General features: G+C 44.3%; 1 protein-coding gene across 3 annotated transcripts in view; it reads right to left on the bottom strand.

Annotated features, from left to right (window-relative positions):
* FAM120A (family with sequence similarity 120 member A) overlaps window positions 1-19,167 on the bottom strand; it is a 120,153-nt gene that overhangs the window by 36,740 nt on the left and 64,246 nt on the right. For 2 of the 3 annotated variants that reach the window (XM_017847074.1, XM_017847072.1), the window contains exons 6-8: window positions 13,269-13,369; window positions 12,767-13,053; window positions 1,649-1,736 (exon numbers count right to left, since the gene is read on the bottom strand). In XM_017847074.1, coding sequence (XP_017702563.1) covers window positions 1,649-1,736; window positions 12,767-13,053; window positions 13,269-13,369 — 476 coding nt within the window. The remainder of the gene's footprint in view (window positions 1-1,648; window positions 1,737-12,766; window positions 13,054-13,268; window positions 13,370-19,167) is intronic. The other variant, XM_017847073.1, reaches the window with a different exon arrangement.

Below are 19,167 nucleotides of genomic sequence, written 5' to 3' on the forward strand. Positions count from 1 at the left end.
GCAGTCTGAACACAGTTACACAACCCCAACACATAGAAATGGAATTCTAATCCAGGGCTGACTCTGTGCCGCAGCTGGTACTTAAAGAACAAACAAAAACCCAAACTCAAGCATTCTCTGTAGTCATTATAAAGCCCTAACTATACACAAGCAAAATTAAACCAAAAGCCCCAAAAACCTGCTAAGCCACAGCATAATCCCATTAAAAACAAGGTCTCAGATCTACGGATAATGACATAGAAAGAGGTTCATGATACACTGTTCGGTGAAAACACCCATTCTGTAACTACTAAGCCCCCAGACGTGGAGTGTATGAACATAACAGGAAAGAGTCTGGACCCCAAATTATTACCACAGTGATGGATTGCGGTGAGGCAGTAGAACTAAGGAAAGGAAAAAGGAAGGGAGACACTTCAGCACAGTCTCAATTATCTGAATAGTTGCCCAAGAGCAATGATTATCTGTATGCTAAAATTTATCAGAATAAATGTTGAAAATAAGAATTGCTTATTGATTGATTTAACGCCACCCTAAAGACACACATTTTTCTGTTTCGAAAGTATACTCTTTATAATGGTGTGTAATTAAGTGCTTAATTTTATTCTTTAAAACACAAAGTGCCAAAATTAGTCTTAAGAAGAATAACTCATAGATAATTCACTAGTTTTTCTACACTCTCCATCCCATAAGAATACAGATATGAAACAACTCAAAATGCTTTGGAAGGTGCTTTCAAAATAATATGTATCCACAAAGGATTTTTGTTTCTTATTTGCAGAACAATCATTTAATAGTATGACTTCTTCAGACAAACGTCTGATATTCAGGCAACCCTGCATATTAACCACCAAAACCTTCAAGCAGGAAACCTGCTCCTTCTTGGTAATCACATGTGGCAGACGTGGCTTTGCAAATTAAAAAGGTATTTTTAGGTATCACTATTAACAGGCAGAAGTAGAAGAAAAGCGGAGAGGCAAGGCGTGGTGGCTCACGTCTGTAATCCCAGCACTTTGGGAGGCTGAGGAGGGCAGATCACTTGAGGTCAGGAGTTCAAGACCAGCCTGGCCAACATGGCAACACCCCGTCTCTACTAAAAATACAAAAATTTGCCAGACATGGTAGTGCACGCCTATAATCTCAGCTACCAGAGAGTCTGAGCCAGGAGAATTGCTTGAACCCAGGGGGTAGAGGTTTCAGTGAGCTGAGATCGCACCACTGCACTCCAGCCTGGGTGACAGAGCAAGACTCCATCTCAAAAAAAAAAATTTTTTTTTAAGAAAAAACTTTTTTAAAAAAGAAAAGAAAAAAAGGAGGGGAAGTTAAATTTAGCATCCCCGGTGCTTTCTCAGTGAATCTTCACAAAAACCTACAACAAATGTGGGCTCAGGAAGGTCCTAAGCACCTTGTCCAAGATGATGCAGTGAGCAAACAATGAGGAAATCAGCTGCCTGCCACGCAGAGAGACTAGCAGAGAGACTAGCAGGCTTGGGCGTAGCTCTGAACTCTTCCTTTCCCGCTTATCCCCTTTGTAAAGGTTTACATGACCTGATTAAAAGAGAGATATTATCTTTCACTATTTGATCACTAATACAGTATGCTAATACAAAATGAGTCAGAACTCAAAAACTAAAAGGCATAGACTTTCTACCTTTGTTTGGTCTCCTGGGTCTCCTCGTGTCTGAGGCTCTGAGTGGCTTCCCGTCTTCTCCCAGCCAATCTTGTTCCCGCTGATATGGCTAAACATAAAATGAACATGATTACTGTCCAATCACTTTCACAAACCAGCTGACAATGACAAGAAGGGCCTGAGCTAAGTCTGCAGGCTCATAATAACAGTACTTTTAAAATAAACACAACGTCGAGAAATAACTCTATTATAGTAATATTTCTTCCTGCTTCAAAAGAGTAGGTGATAACCACATACTATGGAAAAGAAACTATTGAACGCCTAACTTAGAGGAGTCACCAGGCAGTTTAGAGATGGTCTGTGGTGTGCTTAGCGCTATGGAGGATGCAGAGGAAACAAAGGCAAGCCTTGCCTTGGAGGATCTTTCCATTGTCACAGTGAGACAAAAGATCGGCATTTAATTGGCAGTTATGAGGTAGTAGAAGACTTAAATGTTATCTGGATCGAATACTACACATAATTTATAAATAAATGTAAGGCGATAATACATCACACGGGGCACTCCACCCTATTCATGTGGAGGGGGCATTAGAGCTAAAACTAGAGGTGACTCGAACTGGCAAATCTAAAAGGCAGGGAAGGTACGCTCTAGACAAAGCGAGATGGCACAAACTTGGTGGGTTCACAGAACAGGGAGTTCATGGGAACTTATTTGGAGGATGGCTTTATTTAACAAAGGAGGGAGAAAAAAAGGGGTAAGGAAAAAGAGATGAGAAGATCACAGAGCAACTCAAATTCCAGAATAAGAGATAACTGTGCTGTTACCCATTAACAGTCTGGGAAAACAATTTCATGGGTTTAATGAGCATTTAAAAAAACTGAAACAGGACAGACCAGAAGGAGTGGTGTGAATGAGCATTATTTCCTAAAGTCTTTGTTCACATGTAGTATATGGGTTTACCATAGTCCTCAGGCAAATGTGAAATGCACTGTGTACAGGTAGCAGAGGATATGCAGGGGCTTGAGCAGGGCCAGCAGGACGCAGCACCACACTGGAGCCTCAGTACACATGGTGTGACCCTGAGGCAGGGATGGCTGTGGTGCTCCGTGCACTCACCCTTCCACTATAAGGTTCTATGCCCAAACTACCTTCTGAAAACCAGTGTTGGCCATAGGGCATGCCAGCATGGGTCAACTGGCCTGCCTTTGTAACTGACTCACATGACAGATGGAGAGGTTTTAAGACCAGATAATTCTCCTGTCTTCCAATCAACTTCATTTTAGGTCTGTCTTTTAAAAAAGGAAACAAAAAAAAAAATGCAAAAAGATTCCACTGTCACACGATGGACCCATCCAGCCAAGGATACCGCACACACGCCATGAAAAGTTCACCCACCCTGTTCAGGTTTCCCGGTCTTCATGGAGCTTGGAGAAACCACTGCTCTGTTCAAGTTCACTACCTCATGCACAATCTCTGCCTGCAACTTAAAACTAGAGGAAACACCAGCAGCGGCTCAGATACATCAAAAACCAGTGCAGGCATCCCCAGAGTGTGGTGATCTGTCCCATGAGAAAGCAGTCACTGAGGGCACAATGCGAGCAGACAATGGAGAAAGGATCAGGAGATGGATGAGCATGTGCTGATAGGGAAGCATGAGTCAGTAAGCTGGGAGATGCAGGGGGCAATAAATTACTAAATCCTGGCCTAGAAATACATGGCAACACTGGCACAAATCTTGCTCATCTTCCATTGGATGTAAAGAACAATAAGCGTTCTCAAACTGTTGTTAAGCTTAAAGACTCATGTGGAATGCTTATTAACCATGCAGACCCCCAAGCATCCATCCCCGGGGTATCTGTCCCTAGAGTGTCTGGGGCTCTTGCAGGGTAAGAGGATCTAGAGGATCATGCACCTAGGATTGTGGGGCAGGGGAGGCCGAGTGTTAGGAAAGTGCCAACCAAGGAGGGGACGCACCTCTATACTAAAACTGAGAGCCAATAGGTTCATGCCAGTGCCACCTGAGATCACAGAGACCCCTACACTTGCAAGCCTTAGTGTTGTTCTATGTAAATTATCAATCTAAAAATAAATGTCATACTCTGGATGCTCATATAACCTTCTAACAATCATACTGTAAAATCTAAAATTAATTTTGCCTGAAAAGCATCTTGACAAGAAACAGTTTTTGAGAAGGCCAATATATTTCAATAGGACAAATATATTACTTTACAATTGGAAAAAAAAAAATTTGAATATGACAAATGCCTTGCTTTGAAGAACAGATGGATAACATTTTAGAATACTTCTATATATATTTATGTTTCATTTCACACAACTAATAATACCTTAAACTGACACCTGGAACCATGTACGTAAACCAGACGTTTCACTGTCTCACACTGCACTGAGACGTGCTGAGACAAGTACTAGCTACAGGGAAGTAGAGTCAGTGACCCGGGCACTGTGCAGGAAGCCTGTGGTGCTCTCACAATCTCATCCCCACCCGCACACTATAAATCTCTAATGATAAAATGATCAAATCCAGGCTCAGAGAGAAGGAATCTACTCACAGTCACAAATAAAGCAGCTGGATTCAAACCCAGACCCTTATTTCAAACTACTGGCACCTGCTACCACGGCAGAGCCGAACCATGGCTATAGTTTCATACATATGTGAGAATGCAGCACTCAAACAACAGAAAGGGTGACTCTGGCAAGTCAGCTCGGTGGCTGGGGAAGCCCAGCACTATAGGATGGGGTATTCTCAGGCTGTCAGAGAGGTGTGCCAAGGTCTCACTTCACTAGGAACATTCGGAGCTTCTGTAGGAAAGCCTGGGAGGACAGTAAACTGTTCTAGTCACTGAATGATTTCTTTTCTCCATCTTTCAGCAGGTTGGTGAGACTAGGATGGAAATGTACTGGTGTTCTGGTGTGAATAAGAATTATTTCCTAAATGATGTTTGGTTTACACCAAGTAACACCAAATAAAACTTGGTTTACACCAAGTATACCAGTGTATGACGTGTCACTCATGCTCCTGACTGTCAGGGGTGTAGAGTTTCCCTTTATGGAGCAGAAAAGAAAGAGAACATTAAGTAAAAGCTGACTTCTGTGTCAACAGGAAAGAGCAAAGGCAAATAAACCAAAATGGAAGAAAATAAATCATTAAATTTAGAAAAGAAAAGATCAAATTCACAGCAGAACTATCTGGCATGTATAAATTTTTCATTTCTATCTGCTCCCCAACTCAACAGGGCTGAGAACAGACAGCCGGGAGGGTCTCTGATAGTGTAACAAAGAGGGCCTGGGCAACAGAAAGCCTCGGCCTGGTTGGACAGATGCTCAGAGTTCTCCTGCAGGGCCTGGCCCTGCCAAGTGCTATCTCCCTACAGAAGCACCAATATCTGGGTGCCCTGACCAGGGAAGCTACAAGAGTCACAGAGACAGACACCTAATAGGTCTAGTCTTCTCATGCCCTAGTTAAGCTAACGTCACACATTCAGGTTCCTTCACGTAATGGGTGAGCTTAAAATGTCAGGAACACAGAAAGCACTTTTCCATGTGGCAGTCAGATGATGGCTCAAACTTCTTTCACAGCCTTGTCAGGGCTTCTCACTGTCATCAGAAGACTGTGTGACCAAGAAGCCCCAACTGGCCACGGAGCAGTCCCCTTGGACCCCGCAAGTGAGGATTCAGAGACACCTAACTGTGTCAACACATCTGTCTTAAGACCAATACGAAATGTCTACACAGATTAGTGGATGGTTAGCACACAATGTAATGATATAGATGATGATTAATTTTTGCCAACGTATAAAATTCAGAATCACTTTTATGAGAAGATATTAGAAATGGTACCATGTGTTAAAAAGTCAAAACATAAATATAAAGCAAATATCTGTCTGGAACAAGAGCGTAACGATCTGAAAGAAAAACCCACAGCTATAGTAAAGTCATTCCCTCAGCCCCAGGACCCATGCCTAGGATCCTGGAGCAGGGCACGATGGAATTCTCCTCGGGAAACACAAAGTTTTTTTGGAAGTGGAGTTGGAAAGGACTTAAAGGACAAGAAAAACATTCAACACCATCTTCAAGCAAAACAGGCACATCAGGTACATACTTCCTAGGATACCAGATCAAAGGGAGCCAAATAAAATTCTTTTAGTTATTTTACACTAAAAACCGAATCAGTGTTCTGGTTTTCTAGCATACTAATAGTTAATTTTTAAAAAGTAGTGACAGCTACCATTCATTGAGCTTATTCATCAGCTAATTTAATATACAAACAACACAGCAAACCTGCCATGCACATCTGAATGCTCTGAGGTCCTGCGAGCTTCAAGTCACAACGCCACCGAGAAATACCAACCAAGAGACTGAGCAAACCGCTTCCTGCCAACAGCTCAGTCTCAGTGCTGCTCATGGAGCACGCTAACACCAAACAGCCTGCCTTCCTGTGGTTCATCTTTCACAGTCCAGATTTGGTCCAGGGAGTACAAGTCATTAGCAAAACTTAACAGGGGAGGGGAACACAAGACTTATGCAAGAGATGCCTCCATAACACCACATGTCAAAATAAATAATAAATGTGGAGATGTCCTATTCCACAGGGCTTTCTCTACTAAGATACATATATAAATTCTCAAGAAAATGAAACACATTTATACAAATAAGGACACAAGGTGGAAAAAAACTCAGTCAGTCTTCTCTCTGAATGAGGACTTTTACATATCTATTTTAAAATGTCAGTAATTTTATGCAAAAATATTAAAGTAATAAAGTGGACATATATAGATCTTATTAAATATTAGGTATTAAGTACACATGCATATTAATACATGCACAAATAAGAATACATAGTTACATAAGTATATTAAGTATAAAAGATGGAAGAAAAGGAAAAAGGGCAAGTTACTCTCCCTAAGATAGACCTAGTTATTGTAAAAATCTTATTTTAGCAGATGCAGAGGAAAATAAGGTGCTTGAATATTCAACAGTCTTTCAAATATAATTACCTCTCTAGAAGTAAGATCATGGGGAATTCTCTATACTGTATTTTCCAGTGTTTGAATTCTATATAACTTTGTATCAAGATGATAATTAGAAAAACAGTATAAAACAAAGAATTAAAAATTGTAATACATCAACCTCAGATTTGATTCAGATTCTGCAAGTCCAAATGAATCTACGAAAGTAACATATAATAAACACCTCCACAAGGATTCAATTGTAACTGTTTTGTTTTGTTTTGCTTTGTTTTTTACACAGGATCTCACTCCGTTGCCCAGGCTGGAGTGCAGTGGCATAATCTCGGCTCATTGCAACCTCCACCTCCCAGGTTCAAGCAATTCTCCTACCTCAGCCTCCCAAGCAGCTGGGACTATAAGCACACACCACCACATCCGGCTAATTTTTGTATTTTTTGGTAGAGAAAGGGTTTCACCATGTTGGTCTTGAACTTCTGACCTCAAGTGATCCGCCTACCTCAGCTTCCCAAAGTGCTGAAATTACAGGCATGAGCCATTGCACCCAGCCTCAGCTTTAATTCTTAATTCAACTGAAACAAGATTACAAACATCTGACAGGCACCAGGAAGGGAAAAAAGACAAGAATGTCACCTCAATTTTTAAAATTTAAACAAGAATAAAGCAAGTTTATGCTGGTACTGCACTACTGCTCTAACAAGGAACTGGCAGAGACGTTACTTAGAAAGCCACACATTTCATTCCTTTTCTTTCTTTCCTTTTTAAGAGACAGGGACTCATTCTGTTGCCCGGCCGGACTGCAGTGGTGCCATCATGGCTCACTACAGCCTCCAAATCCTGGGCTCAAGTGATCCTGCTGTCTTAGCCACCCAGGTTGCTGGACCCACAGGCACATGCCACCATGTCAGGCTAATTTTTAAATTTTATGTTGCCCAGGCTGGCTTCACGTAATCCCCCAGCCTCAGCCTCTCAAAGTGTGGGGATTAAAGCATGAGCCACCATACGTGGCCCCTTTTTCTTATTTTATTGCCAAACTCTTTTAGGCCTAGAATAACTGCCAGTTCTGATCACTACCCAAGCACCAGCCTATTTTCTTTCAAGGAACATGCTAGAAAGAGAGTGTTGTGTCTCTTCAAAGTAGCGAATCAAACTCAGAACTGAGCTCCTAACAGGTTCACCTTCAATTTTGTTGGAAAAATTCGTCAGGCAGGCACAGCTATGTGGCAAGAAGTCCTCTCATATTCTAAGAACTCCTCCTCTAACAGATTTTTCCAAAAATTCTAAAGAGAAATTTACATTTCAAAAGAGTAACACAGCCCATGACTTCCATTCCAACAGCACAGGAGAACTGTACGGTACAAAGACACTGAACAACTCACCCAACTAAAGAAACTAAAACGCTGAATAAGATATTAAAGAAATACAACAAAAAGAAGAGATAAAGCTCAGAGCTGCCAAGCGCACCCAGATGAAGACTGCCCTACTGCCCCTGAGGACTGGCTGAGAGCACTTCCCGATCTGCTGCCATCTGTGTGGACGCCTCCCCATGAACTTGGGGTTATAAAAGCAGATTCTCTGTAGTATGTATGAGGCTCCTGTGCAATGAACCCTGATGACGGCATGGGGTCGCACACATCTGTTCCACCAATGTTGCTGCCATGCACACCCCACAGCCACCTTCCTACAGGCACAGAGCAAACCTCCACAAAGAGCACCCGAACCCACACAGCTCTCAGACGTCCACAAGTCATGACAACATCCAGCAACGCTCAGTGGCGATAGCCAGGACCCAATAACTCCGTCTATAACCCCTCACCACATTTTATCTTCAGAAATAAATGATTGACAATTTTATAAGCTTTTGTGAAAGGTATCTTATGTTCTAAGTTATAGAACTTTGATATTCTTAATGAGGGTGAACAACTTTTTACATTTATCGATGGCTGCTTCCTCTGTGAATTCCATGCTTATACCTTTAAGAGATGACCTCTCACTACATTGCCCAGGAGAGAGTGCACTGGCCATTCACAAGTATGATCATAGCTCACTGCAGCCTCGACCTCCTGGGCTCAAGTGATCCTCCCGCCTCAGCCTCCTGAGTAGCTGGGACTACAGGTGTACAGTACCACACTCAGCACATTTGTATCTTTTTCCATTTAAAACAGTTGCCGTCGGCTGCACACAGTGGCTCATGCCTGTAATCCCAGCACTTTCAGAGGCAGAGGTAGGAGGATGGCTTCAGGCCAGGAGTTTGAAACCAGTCTGGACAATACAGCAAGACCCCATGACTATAAATAATACAAGTTAGCTGGGCATGGTGGAACATGTCTTTCATCTCAGGGGGAACATGCTGAGGTGTGAGGATCACCCGAGCCCAGGAGCTTGAGGCTGCAGTGAGTTATGATGTCACTGCACTCCAGCCTGGGTGAAACAGCAAGACCCTGTCCCTAAAACAGTAATAATAATAATAATAATTTTAGAAAAGCACTTACCTGTTTAATTCATAGGAAGCTTTTTTCTTTTTTTGTTGTCTTTTTTTGTAACAATCCCCATCGCCCATCACTACCACCCTTTAAAAGAGCGCCACTGATTTACTGTTGGGGAAGCTAGGCCGTTTATTGTGCAGGGTGTCCCACATTATTCCTTCCTTGTGGTATCACTGAACGTACACTACAGAGACAGGAGAAGTTAGGGCTGGACAATGAGAGGCAGAGCGTAGCAGGTGGGGGCACAACTTGCTACACATCTACAAGGCCAATCGCCTCTGTTATTTTATAGTCCAGAAATTATAAATGTTTCTAGCCAGGCCCAGTGGGTCCCGCCTATAATCCCAGCACTTTGGGAGGCCGAGGCGGGTGGATCACCTGAGGTCAGGAGTTTGAGAACAGCCTGGCCAACATGGTGAAACCTCGTCTCTAGTGAAAATACAGAAAAATTAGCTGGGCGTGGTAGTGGGCAACTGTAATCCTAGCTACTCGGGAGGCTGAGGCAGGAGAATCGCTTGAACCCGGGAGGCAGAGGTTGCAGTTAGCCGAGATCATGCCATTGCACTCCAGCCTGGCCAACAAGAGCAAAATTCCACCTCAAAAAAATTTTAAAATATATACATACATATAAACATTTTTACCATCAATTTATGTTAAGACCAGAGTTCTGGAGTTCAACTGTTTCCACTAGCTGAATGGTCTGACTGTCCGGAGACCCACTGTCTCGAGGGTAAATGGCATCAAGGTGGGAGTAAACTCACCTCCAAAAAAACACCAGGGTCTCTCCAGCCTAAGGTCATGCTAAGCTCACTCTGGATCAGCAGTGTCCAATCTTTTGGCATCCCTGGGCCACATTAGAAGAAAAAGAATTGTCTTGGGCCCCACATAAAATAGACTAACGATAGCTAATGAGCTTTAAAAAAAAAAAAAATCAGAAATCTCATCATGTTTTAAGAAAGTTGATGAATTTGTGTTGGGACGCCATCCTGGGCTGCGCACGGCCCGCAGGCCACGGGGTAACAAGTCTGCCCTAGACGTTTCCCGTGGCACTCAGAACACACCCAGCTGTGCACGGCCCGGCCCTGCTGGTCCTCACCCCACAGTCCATCAGCTGATTTGCTTCTTTCTCCCAGTCTTCCCGCTCCCCTTTGCTCTAGTGCTCCCAGTTCCCCGCTCCTCACTCTCGGCATGTCTTCTTCATGCACTCGTCAGGGCTTCTATGTTCACTGCTTACATACTGTCCTCTAGAATGCAAGCTCTGCGCACAGACCTCATCACTCCTATCCTCTGCCCTGTTCACTGGTAAATAAATGCCTAAGTATTTCTTACCTAAGAGAATGAATAATTTCCATTCCCTAAGGACCATCCTGAAAAAGCAACATAGGTCCCGGGGTCCTCATTCAATTCTAAACCAAAGGTTAAAAAAGTAGTGACTTTTTTTTGGTAAACTATGAAAGCAATTCTTCATTCTCTTATGCACAGCCTAAGGGGCACATTACACACTGCAGAACAACCAATTCAACACACTTGAACCCTTGCTGAAAATCATGAACACTGTCCCTGCTTGGCACACGCGTCACACCCCTGTACCTGCCAGAAGGAAAGGATGACCGTGATCAAGGGTTTGACCCCAAGTTGAATGCTAGTTTCTGACCCCAAAGCCTTCAGAATCAAGCACCCTCGTCTCCTCTGCCTTCATTCATCTCAACTCTAACATGTCTGTCTCTTCCTTATTATAATAAAAGTAGAAACAGATTCAAGGAAATTAAGTCACTGCTAAGTCACACAGCTTGAATCCAATCTTTTGATTACAGGGTGTACCCTGCATTCTTCATGGCACTTCATACCACAAGGATGGGAAAAACACAAGACTCTGACCAGGTCAAATTCCAGTGACAGAAACAAGATGCATCTCCAGAAAACACTAAAGATGCCATACTGGGGATAAAGACAATAAGCACTGCAAGAGGTCAGAGGGAGGCCAGATGCCCAGGCTCCAAAAAGCTGACCAGAACCTTTACAGACAGGTAGGAGGGTGTGTACACAGCAAAGACAGGACTTACTCAGGCAGTCCTAATCACTCCAAGTTCAGCTCATCCTAACAAAGACAACTTGCCAAATTAGATGGCAACTCACATTCTTCTCAATCCCTCCCCACCGGAGGAACAAGTGCCTCAACTGAGATATGCTCCAGTCACCACCTACGTCCCCAAGTCAGCACCCTGACCTGGTTTCCACATCTCCATCATTAGCACTGAACTCTTGTTGGGGTTATAAAGCTTACTTCTTTTGCTTTTTGTCTTATTTCTCACCCATGTTTCACAGTTTAGAAAGAACATTTCTTACTAAACCAAAAACTGTATTTAACAGACACTCGGACCTTGCTGATATCAGTCACATTTTAAAATAAACTGCACATGCCTTAGAATTCTGGTGCGTAAGGGCTTCTAAGACCATCTACCAGTTGTTCTCAAACTTCAGTGTGCTAAAGACTGACTGAGGTGTTTATGTAAAATGCAAATTTGGGGACCCTAACCAGAGATTCTGATTCAATGGGTACTCAATATATTATTTTGCTAGAGGTTAATTTAAAAGTTTGAATATTCAACTGCAACTCTTTACTTCATTTTAGAGTCTTGGCATTGCATATACAGCAAATCAACATTTATTAATTTTATACTTCTCTGCACATTTAGCAAATCAACATTTACTAATGTTATACTTCTCTGCTATCAACAGGGTGTGCATCCCTGGATGGCAGAGAGCCCTTCAATAAGCTCTGCCCTGGATTATCAGACATTCATTCCCATTTTACAGATGGAGAGAGGACAGAGAAGAAAGATCACCTGCTTCAGGTGACACTCCAGGTAAGAACTGGCATGGAAACTGACAACTACGTCTCTTACATTTCTTACATAAGAAATAGATGTAACATCAACCAGTCCTGGTTATCTACGCTGTAGAGTTCACACTAAGGAAAAGGAGACATTGACTTAAAGGAAAGAAATTTTCTGTCTCTGTTTTTTTGTTATAAACATAAGACAGTTTAAAGGAAAGGGGGAGTGCAAATTTAAGATTTCCTCGATCAAATTTTAACCAACTATGTATTTGTGAACTCATTTACTCAGGGACACACAGTGTTTAAAATACTCCTCTAAGGAAACAATTCCAGCCCGGGTCTAGGCAGCTTTCTAGGGTTTTGCTTGGACAAACAGTGTTATTTCAAAAGTGTCCTCTGACCTGCTGAGTTTAGGAGAAGGAGAGGAAATTCAGAGCTCCCTTGATCCAGGAGGAGATCAATGTTTCAGGGGTCGGCAGGCAGTTGCTGTGGTGGGTGTGAGTGGCACCACACCGGACAAATGCCCCCATGTTTGGGGCATCACACAAACCAGGTCTTGTCAAATTCTTCCCCAGAAAGGTTCCTGTGGCTCCAGGCCATGGGGCTGGGATGGTGCAGGTTTTAAATCATGGAAAACTTCAAAGAACATACCTACTCTTCGTCTCTCCTCTCTGTCCAAGGAGCCTCCGTCTGAGTACAGACTGACCATCACCCACCTGCAACCAACTACATCTTTGAGCACAACACCAGCTGGGCTGGCAGGCCAGAAGGCAGCTTCCCCAGGTCACTACCTGCCAGGAAGCACCCCGCGACCCGCGCACCACTCACTTTGTCGCCCCTCCGCTGCCCTCGTCGTTGTCGGAAGATGACGATGTAGAAGAGCCAGGGAAGTAGGCGGAATCCACGTGGTTGGGGCTGCCGCTCTGGGCCGGGTTGATGGGCGAGGACCGCTCATACAGCGGCGTGTGCTTCCCTTCGTGAGGAATGTTGCTGTAGCTGTTCTGCTCCGTCAGATTCTTCCCGCTCGTGTCCAACGTGAGAGGTGCTGGCTCAGAGAGGCTGTACGGGTATGGACCCTGGCCCGGGGCGCCCCCTGGGCTGGGCACCTGTGGGGCCTGAAGCGAAGGGCACAGGTCACGTGCACGTGGCCAGCAGGACCCGACTCAGGTCCAGGCCGATGTTTCCTGGCTCATTTTTATTTCAACAAACACTGGCATCTATTTCACACATCAATTCAAGAGCTTAGGAACTTATTTTGGCATTCATTGAAATTCAATGCACACACCGTGTCTGCGACCGGCCACCCGACCCAGTGCAGGGAAGGCCTTACCACGGGCTTTGCTTGCAGAGAGGTCTGCGGAATGTTGAGCATCTGAGGAGGAACATGCGGCGGCACCATCCCAGGCATTCCAAAGGGACCGGGTCTGGCTGCTTCACCAATACAGAAAGAAAAGAATCACACAGCTGTGAACAGAAGGCGTTTCCCAGGGCATCCTGGCGGCCAGCCCATGGCGCCAGGGATCTCACCCTCACCTGGCTCAGACATCGACACCACCATGGGTCCCACTTCTCAGAAATCATTACAAATTGCCATTTCACAGTAAGGACAACTTAATTTTATGTTGCTCGATTTGATGGACTGGGACTGGGATTCTAACTTTCCAGATCTCTCGGTGAACTTGCCGTAGTGGTTCTGCTCTCGGGCACCTCCTGAGGGCCTCGGCTGTCCCTCTGCCTGCAACTTGGTGGGGATTCTCTGTAACTCAGTCTCCCTGCTCAGGGCTGCTCCTAGCCTGAGGTCTCCATAAAACCAGAAGCCCTGGCAGGCATGAAAGGAACAAAGTCGGACCGAACAGTTTCCTTTACCTTTGTCAAGCAAGAGGACTTCTCTGTTTAAAGTACATTGCAACTACCATTATATTCTTGAGTTTTTAAACGTAAAAGGAATTGTTTTTCATTGTTTAGCAATTAGGTTACACATTTTAACACATATACAGGATAAGTAATTTGGGATTCTGTGTTCTCTTAAAACATAATGTCATAAACCTGCCTGATGTGTGCCAGTCATCATTCCCACGCTATGTTGCAAACTGAAGAAATCTGTTAGGGGACTGAAAGCACATAGAGGAATGGCTGAAGCAGGACAGCAGGACGAGGAGCTAGGCCAGCCCGAAGCTGGGACAGAAGGCAGGGGCTGGAAGCCTCCACACTCAACGTCTGGTCTCACGGAGTCTAAGGACAAGAGGAGATCTCGGGGGCCACGTCAGCCAACAGAAGTGAATGAGTGAGTAGACGGTGCCCATAAAGGGCTGTTCCAGAGACGGCACAAGACCTGCAGTAACAAGGACCAACTGGGGCCCAGATGTCAACAGCACTTCCAAACACTACCGGCAGGAAACACGAGGACATAGGACGCAGACCCCCAGGAGTTATACTCCCTCTCAGAACACTTAGTTGCTGAGTGTCTATGTTGTGTCAGGCTGAGGACTGGGCCTGGGTATGAAAGGAGCCCTGAGGTGGTGTAAGATGCACTGCTGAAGACACAGAGAAAATAGAAAACCTGTATGAGACACAACAGATGCGCCAGGGGCTTGCACGGCTGCACCATCTCTTCCTTGGGCTTGTTTTAAATGTGGAAGAAAACTAAGCCTAAAGCTTCCTGACTCCAATTTCCCTCTTTAAGCAGTAGATATGCTTCTATAACCTCTTCATTTGAACACCAGGTGATATGGTTAGGCTTCACGTCCCCCCTCAAATCTCATCTTTAATTATAATCCCCACAATCCCCACGTGTCTAGGCGGAGACCAAGTGACACAGGGGCAGTTTCGCCCATGCTCTTCTAATGATAGTGAGTGAGTTCTCACCAGATCTGACAGTTTTATAAGGGGCTCTTCCCCCTTCACTGGGCACTTCTTCCAGCCGCCTTGTGAAGACGGTGCCTTACTTCCCCTTCAACTTCACCATGATGCTAAGTTTCCTGAGGCCTCCCCAGCCATGCTGAACTGTGAGTCAACTAAACCTCCTTTCTTTATAAATTACCCAGTCCTGGGCAGTTCTTTATAGCAGTATGAAATCAGAAGAAAACACCAGGCAAAGGGTACACAACCCACAAACCACCACCTCTTACACTGACTACTGCCAACACAGGTAAGGACAGAAACATTCCCCAAACCTTCACTCCCGTTCTCTGAAAAGCTAACGTCCATGGCGGCATTCGCATAAGGCTCCCTAAGCCAATACCGGTGTGGTGAGACCAGGAGAGCAAACGCTGTCCTTGGTCCAGCCTCCTGAGAGCCAAGCATGGCCAACAGACACTGGGAGTGAAGCACAGATCATTGCTGACTCACCCCAGAGAACAACTAGGAACCTTACAGACTAGAATTCGTCTGCAGTTCCTGCCTTCCAAGGGCCCTCAGCCTGTAAGCTCTAAAACGCCACAGCCCTTTGATCCTGGCTCGCACCAAGAAAAAGCCTTGGCAGAGCTTCCACCTTTGTACCAAACAAAGACAACTGCAGTATAAGAAGCTGGGAATAATGAGACTGGCATGTGTGTAGTCACAGATACCTCACACTTGCACACAACATGCAGACACGCGCACACAACACATTCCTAACTGACCAGTAAGTCCACAGGTCCACGCCCCTAAGGGATGTGCATGCACGATTAAGTGCTCACTCACACACAAGTGCGGATACACACAGGAGTGCACACAAACACACCCCACACGTGCATGCATGGGACACACTGGCACACACACATGCATGGCACAGACAATACAAAGGGGTTACCTAAAACAGCTATGCTTCGCTTTAGATCTGCACCCTGTACGTGTCACAATAAAGTCGCTATTAAAAAAAACTGTTCACAGGTTGATTCTGATAGGCAGGCTTTGGCCCAAAGATACTATAAATCTATTCAAGCTCTTGACAGTATAATTTAAATCAATGTAAAATGGTCTAGTGTATAATGTCTTGCTGGCTGACCTCACATACCTAACTTTGAATCGAATACAAATGAAAGGTCTAGATTCATGTAGGCACCCATATACCAAGTGAAGATGACCTCATGTAGCACCCATACTATCCAAGTGAAGATGAACTCATGTAGCACCCATATATCCAAGTGAAGATGACCTCATGTAGCACCCATATATTCAAGTGAAGATGAACTCATGTAGCACCCATATATCCAAGTGAAGATGACCATTTTTGTTGTTTGGTTTTTGGCCATTACACCCTAAAACCGTCCTTGAAAGTGCAAACTTTCCTTCAAAGCAAACAAACAAACTACATTACAGCATAAAACCAAAGAATTCCAAGGAAAGAATATTTTCTAAAATCACATTCCAATCATTGACCTCAAATAATTCTCTATGAATCCACAGAGCAAGTCACTATTCTATCAAAGCAGTCCAATGAGTTAATTAATTGGTCTGCATCTCCTGAAGGCTACAGAAGTGCCTCCTAACCCAGGGTCTGCCTCTGTGGATTCAGGCCTTCGTCTAAATTGGTTCTTGTTCTCCATGCCCAAGTGCAGCCGAGCAGAACCGTTATGTGTCTTCTCTACAACGAGAGGCATCTTTCTCAGAAGGGACACGAGGCTCCAGAGTAGAGATCACACCACCAGTTTCTCATTCTCTTCCTTTCACACTTACTAGAGAGGTGGGCTTTTGGTAAAAAAAAAGTACGCAGACTGAAGACAAGGAGCGAAAGAAGAAAAAAAGGCCAAAAAAGTTTACTATATTTCAAACTATTTTGTAACTTTAAAAATAGTTGTTAAATAGTAAAAAGTTCTTTCAGAATGAAAAGAAACACGCACTGCAATCCCTCAGCTGTGTGATCTTGACTTTTTACAGCTCAGTTACCTACTTCCTCAAAGGACTCACTTACACCTCTATGCAGCTGTGTGGCTTTTGCTCTGAATTAAAATACGATAAAATTCTTATAGGAATGGTGTTAAACTGGAACCTCTTCTTAGAACTACAGTCGGCCGTACCCCAGTCCCCATTCCTAGCCCCACTTAACAAACGTTCCTCTATTACTTGGCATATGATTCTGAAATGTTATGTTAAACAAAACAAAGAAGAATAACAAAGTAAGTCTTAAAAAACAAAACAAAACAAAAAACTGGCCTGGCTCGGTGGCTCATGCCTGTAATCCAGCACTTTGGGAGGCCAAGGCGGGCGAATCACTTGAGGTCAGGAGTCCAAGATCAGCCTGACCAACATGGCGAAAGCCCATCTCTACTAAAAATAAAAAAAAACTAGCCAGGTGTGGTGGCAGGTGCCTATAATCCCAGCTACTCAGGAAGCAGAGGCTGAAAATCGCTTGAACCCAGGAGGCAGAGGCTGTAGTCAGCAGAGATCGCACCACTGCACTCTGGCCTGGGTGACACAGTGAGACTCCATCTCATAAATAAATAAATAAATAAATGGGCAGACGCTGTATGATTTTCAAGTATTACCCAAAAAATATAGCTTTGAAAATGTTGAGTCCAAGATTAAATAAATTAATATAATCCCTACCACCTTTAGTTTTCATCGCTTGCAAACACACACAAGGCAAAACTTTTCAACCATTTTTAAAATTAACCAATTTTCAAACATTTAATGTTTTCAAACATTGCAAACGGACATGTTTACTAAATCTCAATAGTCTACAGAAGATAAAAAGGCATAGAAAGGAAACTGTCATGTGACCTGTTCCCGTTACACTACAGATCCAGTGTCCAGAGAGGCAGGGTGGGGCCTGGAGCACAGTGGGAGGGGGCGGCGGCTGGCCATCCTGTAGGGAGAGGAGGACCAGCAGAGCCGGAGCCGAGCCTGGAATGAGACCAGGTGCAAGGTCGGTGCCCAGGCAGGCAAAGGATGGAGGAGCAACTCCCAAGAGCTAAGAGCCCGGGGGCAGCTGATGCTGGTCCAGAGCCTGCGGTGCTGGCCAGACCCCATGGGAAGAGCCAGATGCTGGAGCCCAGAAGACAAGGCCTGGTGACAGGAGGAGGCAAAACCTGAGGGATGATGAGCTTGACGAAGGCTAAGTGCAAGGCCCATGAGAAGTAAGATTATGAACTCGGTGAACAGGCACGTTCTGTGTGGCACGTGAAAGAATTCAGAACAGTGGGAAAAATTAAACCACGGAAGCAAATTTCAAGTCAACAGAAACAAGAACTTTCTAAGAACGAGAGCAGTTCAACAATGAAAAGGGTTGCTTTACTGACTGCTCGACTGCTCGTACAAGAACATTCTACAGCAGGGAGCTGGGCTGAACTTTACTATAAGCATCACTCTCCAAATCTTTTCCATCCCTGAATGTGGATAGTGAGAGGATAGACAGCACAAGATACGGCATCATTCAAATCCACCCGGTGCCCGAGTCTCAAGTAGCAAGTTTTACCTAAATGTATTCAGTTCCTGGGTTCAATTATTCAGTTTGAACAGAATATGTGTACTGACTGAGCAAAGTTCAAGAAGGCAGGATAGGAACATTACACCTCATTAAAGCTGGTTACGGCGGCTCATGCCTACGATCCTGACACGGGGAGGCTGAGGCAGTTCAGACCAGCCCAGACAACACATCAAGACCCTGTCTCTACACACTCACAAAAGCAACACAAAAAACAAACAAAAATCCCAAATCCCATTTAGGCACCGAAATGTGTTTTGTAAGTCTATGATGAAACAAGATAAATTAGTTTCTGACCATTTGTGGATTTTGGAAAAGCCCAACCTAAAAGGAAACTCTACCAGGTCTCTATTTTGAAGTCACTGGTAAACTGAACTGACATTCCTCATTTGTTACCAAATATTGAAACGCCAATGACAAACCCAACGTTAATAAACCTAAATGCATCCGCTTTGGGAAGACACACGCTGCAGTCTTTTAAATCACACAATGGCTCAAAGGAGGGTGTAGGTTCTTCCAAAACATTCGATTTTTAAGTTCAAAATAAAAATGACCTTCCAAAACGGCCACAAGATCAGGCAACCTGTGTCACTTCCTACTTCACTCTAACTACCACGAACTCACTGAAAATGGAGCGAAAGGTCGCAGAGCAGACACTGAAAGCAAAGTCCTCAGCACCAGCAGGAGAGTCCAGTTTTCTACTTGGGAATTCTGGACCAGAAGCGCAAGATGAGTGGCCTTTCTACTCAACGGGAGTAATGCCCTGACGTCCCTCTGGTACCCTTTATTCTGTCAGCCTCCAGGGCTTAACATCAATGTCATCTGC

This window comes from Rhinopithecus bieti, unplaced genomic scaffold, assembly GCF_001698545.2.
Source record: "Rhinopithecus bieti isolate Rb0 unplaced genomic scaffold, ASM169854v2 scaffold_29034, whole genome shotgun sequence".
Lineage (NCBI taxonomy): Eukaryota > Metazoa > Chordata > Mammalia > Primates > Cercopithecidae > Rhinopithecus > Rhinopithecus bieti.